General features: G+C 35.3%; 1 protein-coding gene across 4 annotated transcripts in view; it reads left to right on the top strand.

Moving 5' to 3' along the window:
- The window catches only part of LOC124711153 (histone-lysine N-methyltransferase eggless-like), a 352,937-nt gene that overhangs the window by 188,654 nt on the left and 151,306 nt on the right, over positions 1 to 12,977 (top strand). For all 4 annotated transcript variants that reach the window (XM_047241057.1, XM_047241054.1, XM_047241056.1 and 1 more), the window contains exon 7: positions 10,914 to 10,981. In XM_047241057.1, the coding sequence (XP_047097013.1) occupies positions 10,914 to 10,981 (68 nt within the window). The remainder of the gene's footprint in view (positions 1 to 10,913; positions 10,982 to 12,977) is intronic.

Consider the following 12,977-nt stretch of genomic DNA (forward strand, 5'->3'; position numbering starts at 1 on the left):
TTGTCATGCAAAATGATGGTTGGGTTGCACAGAAAGTGTTGCCACTTCTTTTGCAAAGCTGGTCGCAGGTGATGCTCCAAAAACTAACAGTAATACGACTTAAGTCCTTGTGACTTTGATTTGATTCCGAAGATGAAGGAACCGCTTCATGGCATTTGCTTCAGAACTGTTCCAGAGATATGACAAACAGTAGTACGTTCCATTCGCACCATCAGTGTAACAGGCTCTGCTAACGGTATACTACGCCTTCCACGTTGCTGCCAACGGGTCCTACACAATGCTGGTGACTACTTTGAGGGACAGTAACAAGTGCAAACATGTAACTCTTTTGAATCAGTTGTGAATAAATAGTTGCCACTATTTAAGTTCCAATCCTCGTATATGATTTTGTTTGGCATTAGACTCAAGGGCAGCAGGAAATGAAAAATAAACATTATGAAGCCAAGAATAAGAGCAAAAAACTAACACCACTGTGAAATAAAAGCAAACCAGCAAACAAAATAAAGGCAGTGTGTTCGAAAGTGCAGATATATGCAAAATCAATATGAATTGTGGAACCCTATAATTAGGCTTCATAGTAATGAAAGGCGTGTGACGTCTTTACTTGATACGAGCTCAGAATATGATTGATCTACCTCCCTGCTGAACCCTTAAAACTTCATGCCTTAAATATGCATTGGTCCGTGGCTGCCTCCACACTATTCTACAATGATTGTCAGGTGTCAGATAAATCTTGCACTTGTCGGTGAAGAGAATCTGACGCCATTGATCTGGATTCGATTTCAGGTGTTTAATTGTCAAACTTATTCTATACCATGATACTGTTTTTTACTGCAGTCCATAATACTCACTTAAAATGCCATACTGTTATGTGGTGGTTACATACTGCTTGTACCATTCTGGTTGCCAGGAAACAGGCAATGTACAGTGTGGTCGCATTCTTCTCTGGTTACCTATAAATCTACTTCAAATGCTAACACCCCTTCTTCCATTAACGTGACAATGTGTTCAGGGCATAAGCTGGAACTGATTCTTCAAAGCATGTTGAGAGGCTGAACAGTGTGCACCAACCACATTGTTCCATTCATGATTGGAGACAAAATATGCTCTCTCAAACTGCTCTGAAAAGCAAATTCCCATTTATCTCCATTACAAAGATGGCTGTACGTAGCAGTTTCCTCTGGTCTGGAGACTATTGAGTAAGAAGTTTCCAATGAAAAAGTTACGATCTATGCAAGTCACAAAGGCTGGTGCAAAAACCGATTTAGGCAGTTTCTTTACTGCAATCAAGAGTTTTATTTGAAACACCATGGTGGAATAGCATAAGTACTTCCAAACTGTGAGTATCCATAGAAGATTTATCAGCATTTAATTATTGAGATTGTGGAGACGGTCTGTGTTACCCATACAGCACCATGTCTTGTATGACTAAAAAGGTTTATGCAATGCTGGCTCAACCATGAAATAAAATGGAGACATAAAAGCAAGTGCCAGTATGCCTCATTATTTGCCATATCAGCATGTGAGTGAGTTTGAGTCATCAGTCTCAGAGTGACCGCTGGATCACACAATGCAGTGATGGGTCAGCACCATCTAATACTGAGCTGGGCTCATATTTTCATATGGTAGCAGGATGACATGGTCAGATGTGGAAAGGAATTTGGTAATTTTGTTGTGATACCAGCTTGTACCATAGTTTCCGTTGTCTATAAGTTCACGTGACATGTTGCCCATTAAGCTTGTGTGCAGTGTAGTGGAATAGAATATTAGAATATAATATTTTTATTCATCTTTCAGTATTTTTCATACAATTGGCTTCATCAAGGTTTTCAATGGAGTACAGTTAAGCACAATAAACACATACACAGAATTATTTAGCTTATTTAAGAATTGAAAACATTTCTTTATCACTTATTAAAAGCTTATATTATAATGAGTATTTCCTAGGAATTCTTCAGTTGTATAGAATTCATGGCATTTTAACCAGTTTTGCAATACACTCTTGAGTTTATTAAATGGGGCTGTACGAGCTGAGAATGGTAACTTATTGAAAAAATTTATGCCCAAATGTTTATAGTTATTATGGACAACAGCTAGCCTCGATGGACAACAACTAGCCTCGAAAAAGGAAAATTCAACAAGCGACTATTTCTGGTATTGTGTGTATGTGTACATCACATCTCGTGCTGAATTTGTCCAGATTTTCTTTAGCATACATTAAACAGTTATATATGTACATGCTAGGTACTGTCATTACACTGAGATATTTAAAGTGGTTTCTGCAGGAATATCTGGGTTCTAATCCTAGTGTACATCTGATGGCCTTCTTTTGTCATCTGAAAATACATTTAGCCCCTGAGGAATTACCCCAGAGGAAAATTCCATGCTCTAGATGGGAATGGAATAAAGCATAATATGAGTGGAGTAACAGCTGTTTGTGGCTTAAATGGGACGATGTCAGGCTACTAAATTCACTCTCAGGATACAAGTTAGCATCGAGTTTTTGCAGAAAAAAGCGGTATGGGGGATCATGTATATTAGTAGAACAGACACAAAACTTCGAAGCCGAAACTACTTTCAATTGTTTAAATTAGGAACAGGTATTCGAAAACTGTTGCACTGAGCTGTCTGAATACAGTTTACTAATCATAAGCATATATCATGTCCCGGAATATTGGGCTACTAGGGCATTTCTAGAGAAATTTGAAACTCTGCTAAGTAGGTTGCAGGTAGGGAAACCATATAAACAGATTGTAATTTGTTCTGATTTTAATATAGATATGAGACGAAAACATATTTGATACCACCCTGAAGGATTTATTGGCTACAAACGGCTAAACACTAAATTTTACTGAGTACATCAGGGTAACAGCCACTTCTGCCACAAGCATTGATAATATAGTGAGCAGCAAAAATTATGGGAATAGAGAAAAACATGTATTAGAATTAGGAATATCTGATCACTCAGCACTTTTTATGACATTGCCATACATAGACAAAACATATAGGCACACAGTAAAATTGGTCAGAAATTTCAGCCAGCCAAATATAAACACATTTATCTTGAAATTAAAGGAAACCCACTGGACCTTCAGCAACCAGTGTTCAGTAAACAATAATTACAACACTTTCATATGTGAATCCAAGAACATTTTCAACAAATGCTTTCCCCTCGTATCAACACATGATAAATACAATAAAAGTAAGACATGGATTACGGGAAGTATCAGGATCTCTAGTATTATAAAGAGGGAAATGCATAAGGAAGCAAAAACCAACCATGTTGCTGAATTTATTAGGTACAAAATCAAATACAAAAAAAAATTTGATCAGGTAGTTAAACAAGCAAAACAAATGGCAAACAGTAAATATATTGCTAATGCCTCAAATAAATCAAAAGCAGTATGGCAGGTTGTCAAGAAAGAAGCAGGTACTGAAGAAACAAAACATTTTAATTACAAACTAGAAATTGGTGGGAGTACTGTTACTAACGCTCGGCACATCTGTGAAGAATTTAATAAGTACTTGATAAGCACAAACAAAATTCATAACTTCTTGCTTCCACAAATAAGACCTGATGCAGTACTGCAGGAATCAAAAGAGTTTAAATTGACTGCAGTATCATGTCATAGAAGTAGCTAACATCATACAATCCTTAAAAAATCTCAAATCTGTGGGCTGGGATGAAATTCCAAGAAATATCATAAAGGCAGGAAGTGACAGCATTGCACCTCAACTCTGTAAAATAATAAACCAGTCATTTGATGAAGACTGCTTTCCAGACAGGCTGAAATATGCTGAAGTCTGTCCAATCTACAAAAAGGGAAGACAAGATGATTTAGTAAATTTCCGCCCAGTGTCTATACTCCCAGTTTTCTCTAAAATAGTTGAACAAATATTATGTAATCAATTAGAAAAGTACAATAAGGAAGGTAATATTATTCTCAATAACCAATATGGGTTTAGGAAGGGACGAAACACTTAACAAGCTGTAAATGAACTAATCTCTAAAGTAAGTAAATGCCTTGACAACAAACAAAGTGTATCTGGTATTTTTTGTGTCCTCTCAAAGGCGTTTGACACAGTAACCATAAGCTACTGCTCCAAAAATTGGGTACCTATGGCTTCCATGGAAAACCTATAAAATGGTTTTCATCTTATCTCAAAAACAGATACCAAATGGTGGTGATACATCAAAAAGGAGAGAAAACTTGCTGTAGCTGGAAAGAAATTCAAGCAGGCATGCCACATGGCTTGATATTAGGACCACTTCTGTTCTCATATTACATAAATGACATGCCCATCAAAATAAATATAGATACAATACTTTACGCAGATGACTCAACTGCTGTAATTGCTGCAAAAACACTGATGAATTAGTAAGCACCACGAAACAAACTCCACAAGAACTTGAACAATGGATAAAAGATAATGCTATGAGATTAAATCTTGAAAAAACCCAAATCATACACTTCAGGACCAAACAAACTGCTGAATGTATATCACAAATAGAATATTCAGGTAAAGAACTGACCACAGTTGATTCTGTAAAATTTCTTGGGATAACTTCAAATAAAAGCTTGCAATGGACCGACCATGTGGACAGTTTACTGAAGAGATTAAATAGTTTAGTTTATACAATGAGGCCAGTACACAAAGTAACGGATTTAACGGTGAAGAAAACTGTATACCACGCGTATTTCATAACACTTATAAGATATGAAATAATTATTTGGGATGCTGACAAGACAAATCTCATTCGAATCTTCAAACTACAGAAAAAAATAATCAGAGCAATGACAGGAACCAATAGTAGACATTCATGCAAACCACTGTTCGAAAGCCTGGACTTCGTGACAATCCCTTCCATCTTCATAAATGAAATACTTCTCTTTGAACAGAAAAACTCGCATCTGTTTGAAGGAAATACATTCACACATGCCTATGAAACTACATGCTACCTTGTCACCGACTCACAGTATATGAAAATACTCCATATTCCATGGCTCTGAAGATCAGAAATAAGATAAGGTCACTATTTGGGGAATCCACATTGGAGACCATTGGAACATACCTAAAAAGCAAATGTTATTGTAGTCTAGAAGAATTTCTAAATGAATAAAAAGCAAATGTTATAGTCTAGAAGAATTTATAAATAGGAATAGGGAGTAAGGATACAAGTACAAATGGTATACTTTCGAAGCCATATAGATACAAAGTATACACGTTCACTGTATATTCATGTTTATGTATAGAATTATAGTTTGAATGGCAGTTTGTATTCCATTCAGTACATCCATACTTCATGTAGGTGTGTGAAGGCTATGGTAATGATTCGATGAGTTATGAAAAGATTTAAAATATAATGTTCTATTTTTGTTATAATAAGCAATGTATGTATTATGTATTTCCTGTAGTATATAAAATACTGTAACAACTTAGGTTAAAGACTGATGAGTCACCAATGTTCTCAATCGAATGATTGTATAAAAACATGTTATGTGATAATAAAGTATCTTATCTCACACTGTTTCTCAATTTGTACAGTAAAAAAAGTACACGGGCTAGTTTGCTGCACAGGTGATTGGTGTTGTTCTTCCCAGGAGAGTTTTTGGTCTATGTGCAACCCAATTAGTTTCACTGCTTTATTTTTACTTTTTGTAGCTTTTAGATTAAAAATTATTTCTTCTGTTTTTGTATTGTTTATGCACAGTTGATTGGCCTGACACCAGTGACAAGTCATTTGCATCATTTCTCTGTTGTTATCCAGCACAGTTTGTAAATTGTCACCAGTGAGGTTATTAGTGTTATATCATCAGCGTACAGTATATTCTTACATAGTATATAATTCGAGAAATCGTTAATATAGACAATGAACAGGAAAGGCCCAAGAACCGAGCCTTTGGGTTTTCCTCTTTTTATAGGGAGTATTGCTGATCTCTGTTTATTTGCATATACAAGCTGTAACCTATCGCTTAAATAAGGTTTGAATAAGGTGAGTGGTATATCTTCAATGCCATAGTATTCTGACTTTTTAATGATTATGTCACGAGACACAGAATCAAATGCTTTGCTTAAATCAATAAGTGTTCCAGATATATGCAGCCTCTTTTCATATGCTTCATATACATTGTTTACCAAAGCTTCAATTTCATTTACAGTTGATTGGTGAGACCTGAATCCGAATTGCCATTCATTTAATCGTTTGTTGCTTTCAAAATAGCTGTATAGCTGCATATGCATCGAATTTTCTATTATTTTGGATATGATTGGTACTATTTATATGGGTCTGTAGTTGTTTGGGAGGTTTTTATCACCTTTTTTATACATAGATAGTGTAACTGTGAGCTTAAGACATTCTGGAAATATTCCTTCATCTAGTACTCTGTTTGATAGTGAGAGAAGTGGCATTTTGATTTCCTTTGCTATACGCTTTATGATGAAATCACTGAGTCCATAATAGTATTCTGTTTTGGAATTGCTTAGTCTGTTTATCGATTTGCAAATGTCATTTAGGGTGATATTGGTCCAATTAAATTTCTCAACTAGTCTGTTTTGTTTGGATGAGTAGTGCTTCTGCATCTATGGTAGAATTATTGAGTGGAGTGGTGGTGGCACTATTTACAAAATAATCTTTGAGTGTATCACAGAATATAGGGATGTTGTTTTCTTTATTGATGTTATTAATTTCCTGTTTTATGACATTACAGGCTGCTTTACATTTATTTTTGGAATTCAAAATGTATTCATCATTTGCATTGCACTTAGCCCCTTTTATTTCTGATTTGTAAAGTTTTCTCATATTTATGTAATTTGCCTTATCTTGATCACTTTTATTAGACTTATCCTTCAGAATTAGAAGTAGTATCCTAACTTTGTTAAGTTTTGGAGTGTACCACTTGTTAGTAGGACATTGCTTCTGTGTATTATTAGCATATTGTCTTTTGGTTACAGTGGGACATGTCTTTTCTACAATGTGCTTAATTTCTGTGAGGAAAATAGTAAAGCATTTATCAGTTGCCTTATTATTATTAATTTTATGGGACCAATCAATTTGCTGTAACTCATTAATCATGTTGTTTACATTGGATTCTCCTAGAAGTCTATATGTGACTTGTCTTTCTTTAGTGTTGAGTTTTGAATTTTCTATTCAAAGCCATAGTCCTGCATGGTCTGATATTCCTAATTCTATTACATCACATTCAAGAGTATCTTTATATACATTACTAATTATGTTATCAAGACATGCATTCTGTCTGGTGGGCTTTTCATTAAAACAGTAATAGTTCAATGACTCCAAAGAGTTAACCATATAGATAACATTTTTCTTCTTTGCCATTATATCTATGTTAATATTACCTACAATCATAATTTTGTGTTGTTTATATTTGGACAACTGCAAAATTAGTGTGTTAATTTTTTCTATAAATATTATTTCATCAGATCTTGGAGTTCGATACACTGACACAGTTACAATTTTTGTGTGTGTATTACCATACTGGCTACTTCAAATATGCCTTCAAGGCACATTTTGCTAAGGTCTGCTACTGAATAATCTAAATCTAATTTGCTTTTAACGTAGATTGAGACTCCACCATGTGAAATGCTTCTTCTGCAATAGTTAGTAATTAGCAAATATCCCGGAGGAACACACAAGTGTATTTCAGACTCTTTCATCCAGTGTTCATTGATACAGGTTTATCAATCCACCCCTGTAACGTTGTATTGCCTAAAAAAGGAGGTCCATAAGTGTCCCCAGAAATAGTGTCTTTTAAAACTAGACAGTTGCATTCTTGAATTTCATTTGTAATTTTGCTTATCTCATGACAGAGAAATTTTTTACCCTGGTAATTCAGATGCTCACAGTGTTCAGTGTGCAGAATTTTCACCAGTCTGTTAATATCTACTACATTGCATTTTGTGGAAGTAGAGCATAATTGTTTTATTCTAGTGTTGGTTTTGCGGATTTCTTTATTCGCACACACATTATACATGAGGTCGTGTCAATGAGGTATCATCACAACAACAGTGTTTTTCATCATATTTACTTTTAAAAAATCTCTCAAACTTGTTATGCACTTTCCGGCTTCATTATGAGCTACGTCGTTGGCACCCATCACACAAACAATGATGTCGCTGTTCTTCAGTATATTCCCGTATTCTGAGACACCTTCAATAGCGTTTCTGGTCGTCGTGCGGTGTTTCACGATGCCAGTTTCACACAAATCTGTATTCACATCCTGTAAAACAGTAGCTAGCGTTCTCCCGTGACTGTCTGCTAGAAAAAGCACGTTGCATTTCTTTGCCTGCTGCCTATGATTGCTGGTGATTTTGATTTTACTGTTTGCCATTTTAATTTGATTTTCCTGTTGGATGTAATGTTCCTTTTCAATGTTTACGAAGTTGCTACTGTCTTCTGATAAAACACTGAACCTATTTGTGCATATGAGACCGGTTTTGTTTGATGAATATTGTTGAGGGAAGGTTACTTATTTACTCAGTTTGGTAGGCTGTTCTTGAGAAACAGGGAAAATGTTTGAATGGTTTACGCACTTTTGATCAGTATTTTCACTTGGAGCTGTGTTTGAATTATTAACACACTTCCGGCCATTATAGGATTATTTTCCACTATTGCACTGTGACTGTTTGTGTACAGGAGCTTCAAATCATTAGTATTTTTCCATATTGCATTTTTACCTGGTATTTTGCTTGATGCCGCTGTTTGTAACTCGCGGTTTTAGTTTTTTAGATTAGTGAGTTGTTGGTACGTTGTTCATTGTGGTCCTCTGGTAACCACTATTTATCGTTTGTGGACTTTTATTCAAGTCACATGGACATGAGTTTCACAGGAACATATCCACTTCCTCTTTGATTCTGTTGCACGGTGTTTAAAGGATCTGACTGCAGTTTGTTGGGCCCTGATACTGTTTTGTATTCTCAGAGGCAGAGAACCTTCTCAGTGCTACAATCCCGATCATTTGGGTATTGCCTTGTGCTTAATTTGTGGTATAAAGTTCATCTCTGTTCCATGTATCGTTGCTGCTACACTGTTCACAAATCTTACTATATTTTAAGTATGGTGCAAACAGGAGTAATTCAACGGGTAATAGCCTTGCTCTCAGAATAATGTTAAGTGTAATACAGTCGTAAAACATTATATAATTTCCATCTCATAAAGGAAAGGTTGGAAGCAGAAAAACTGCATCTTCATATAGTTTTATGCAGTTGAGGTGTTCCAGAATGAAAAGGTCTATCTTACGAATCTAAAGGAAAACAAAAGAGAAATAATGAAAAGGGATGTAGAAAGGCGGGGCTCAGGATATGAGCCGTGTAAATTAGTGTATTAAAAAAGTTGGAATTAGAACACAAGCAATGATTTGGATGATGACGTTAGCCATACTGATTTAGGGGTTTCGAGGGGGGATGATTTAACAAATTAAAGCAGTAGCCATTTACCAATAGCGAAGTCAAAGAAAGCAAAGTACTCTGTCAAAGTGCATGTAAAAGTGAAGTATATGAAGATGATGATTGAGTATGACAAAGAACTGAAAACAGGAAAGAAGATAAAACAGAAATGAACGGAGAAAATGAAGAAAACTGAGAAAGGAAGGTATAACATTGGGTGAAAGGTATTGTGTTTGTGCACTGTAAAGAAAATTGCTCTGTGCAAAGTTCTTAAGTTTTGTACTATGAGAAAGTATCAGAACTTGTTTTCAAAAATTCATAAATATGATCAAATATGCCTACGCCATCGATATATATTGTTTTAGCCATTCAGTCATGATGAATCTTTCCAGTATGTAGTTGGTGGTAAATACATATATGTGTTCCATTTTATTCCCAGAGTGATTTTAATTGTTTCATCCAGTATTGCAACAATCCTTATAGAGATGGTGTGGTTATGGTTGCTGACTCTAAATCACAGGGTCCCAGGTTCGATTCCTGGCTGGGTGGGGATTTTTTCTGTTCGGGACTGGGGTGTGTGCAAGTGTTGTCCTCATCATCATTTCATCATCATCAAGGCGCAAGTTGGCAAAGTGGTCTCAAATAAAGATTTGCTCCAGGTGGCTGAACAACCCCTGATCGTATCTCCCGACAAACAAAACCATGTAATACGCACATTTCATTTCAATGATGTTGGTGTACATTATGATATGGCAGTGTCTGTTGGAGTTTTGCATTGGCGGGATAAAATAAATACGAACAGTGCAGTAAGCAGAGAAGAAACAGAACCTCTGAGTAGTCGAGCAAATTGCAAAAACACTGCAGGCAGTCTGGCTTCACTAAATTTTTGTGTGTAAAGTTAGATAAATATTTTGAATGCCTACTTAAAGTTGTGACCATTAAAACAAAAACAATATTCTCAGGATCTATGTGTGAGCAAAAATGACTTGGTTAGTAATTTTATATGGATTACAAAATGCTCACTTTTCTTGAAGAGTGAGAACAATATAAAAATGAGAGAATATTTATGACGGCACTGCAGTAAGCTTTTGATATTTCAAAGTACTTCTGTTAATAGGGAAATTGTTGAAATTTGGACCTGAGGACATTTTGGGGAGATGAATAGCTCTGAAGTATGTAACATATATAACAGTAGACGTATGTAGGTGCTTCACAATTTGCGAGCAGAAATAGCATAAGCGGTCATTTTACTTTCAAGTGAATGTTTTCTCATGATGTTTATATTTAATGTACTTTATTCATTCATTTGGGAATTGTTACATCAGCTCATAAAGAAGAATGTACATTTAAATTTGTCAGTTGATAAGGCAGCGTGTATCACTCTATACACTTGAATTTTATTCATGTATTTATAAAGTACTTTATAACATAGTGATGAATTTATGAAATAATAATATAGTGTAAAACAGAATTTTTTTTCACATACGTCATGCTTATTTCTGTTCTAGTGGGTGTTGCAACTAAGAAAGTTACACCACTACACAGGATGCCAATAAAAAGTTCAAAATATGAAACTGTAAGTATCACCAACTACTGTAGCATTTAACTTTCTTATGAGTTATCACTATTTATTAAACATTATCTGAGTTCTTACTTTATTCACTCATTTTGGAGATGTCGCAGTTTAAGAGTTTCTTTTGGCCACAATCTCATCTTTGGCCACTCTTGTAGAGAACTTCGGCATGTCAGCAGTGGAAGGAGGGGGGAAGTACTGCATTGTGCAGAGTCAGTTGAATTGGTCTGCATCAGAAATGTAATTGCTAAGATCATCTGCTATGTGGGCTGCAGCTAGCATTTTTAGAAAAATCTTTGCCTATTGGACAGTGGTAGTAAAATGAAATTTTGTATTATAAGACCTTTTATTGGTAAGTTGTTATGTGCAAAGTTTCATGTTTATTCCACAGTTACCTCCGGAGATACGTACTTTTACTGCAAACCGTTTACTTGTTTACTGATGGAAGATGCAGTTATAACTTCTAAGTAACAATAGAAAGCAATTTTTTGAATGCTGATAGTAAAAACCTTGCAAAAGTTGGTATGTTTATACTCCACCCATTTAGAGCGACGATATGTGCAATGACAGACATGCTTTTACCTATTCCCTGCCACATCATTAAACTCGCTCAAAACTAAGGAATTATAGAACTTTTGCAAGTGGATCCGTATATTATAACTAGATAGTCAACTATCAGTCATGAGCTATGACCCAAAGCACAACAAAATTATTCTTGTCAAAATTTAATGCTGATTTCCTATGTACAAGGTACTCAAATGATGTACTGCATGCATCAGGTGCTCTGTGTAACAATGTGTAGCATGTTCGACTGCAGTGCAAGTGGGAGGTCATATATTTTTAAAAGTTTTACACGCAATACAAAAATAGCAGTTATTTTGACTGTGGGATGTATTATGTATAGCTTCATGTTAGTCTTAGTCTGAGAAACGGAGAACAGAGGATAAATGCAATTACTTTATGAGAAAACAGTTCACTTTTGTGGAAAGCATTGCTTGTAGTGAAGATATCACTATAAATCCTCAGTACAACAAGGTGTAGGACTACGAGGTGCAGGTGACCAAACGTAAGGGCTCTGATGTTTGTGAGTGTAAACTACCTTTAATGTTTGAAGCAGACTTACTTCATCTTCATGTAAGATGATAGAAATATTGTTTCCAATAAAGTAAAATGTGTGTGGTCACATTAACTAGAAAATCTCTTTTTGAACATGATGCATGTAAACAGCGAGGAAAACACAATAATATTCTGTTTCTGATCGGTGTAGTGAAGTTTTGTAATTGTGATTTGGTTTTCATATGAGAGGATTGTCGAGCCGTTTTACAAATAAGTTAAAATGTTCTTTCAGATTAGATTCAAACAAGCAATCTATATGGACATCGTCTTTAAAATTCGATGGTTTACCGCTCTAACAACTGAGCTACCGAATAATTGTGGAGTCATTAGGTAAAACAACAATTTTCACTATGAGTTTAATTTCATTGAATGAGACTATCCTTCATTGTAGCTGTGGGAGAGCACATCTTGGAGATAAGTTAGTGTTAACTGCACAGTGCAGGACTATCCTTCATTGTAACAGTGGGAGAGCACATCTTGGAGATAAGTTAGTGTTAACTGCACAGTGCAGGACATTTTTAATAAAGTTAGTGAAAGTGTGCATCAGTATGGTGGCAATTTTTCCGGTACAGTGCAACCACATTTTATGCATCTTCTCATTCTCTGAAACACCTAAAAACAACTTTTCAGTAGTTTTTTTTTTAGATGTATTTGTGCAGTATGGTGCTATGCACCATTTGTAACCCTTTTCCCCAAATGTAAATTCAAAAACAAGACATCACTGTGAATTAGCATCATGACAGTAGGAGCAGCTAACTAGCCAGTGACATCACAGACATCACACTACTTGAATGAGTGTTGTAATGGGTGTTAAAATTATTTTAATTTCATTTCCGTTTTTATAAAAGAATACTAAAATTCAAGAGGAAAAAAAAGCATGGTA

Source organism: Schistocerca piceifrons, chromosome 8, assembly GCF_021461385.2.
Source record: "Schistocerca piceifrons isolate TAMUIC-IGC-003096 chromosome 8, iqSchPice1.1, whole genome shotgun sequence".
Taxonomy (NCBI): Eukaryota; Metazoa; Arthropoda; class Insecta; order Orthoptera; family Acrididae; genus Schistocerca; species Schistocerca piceifrons.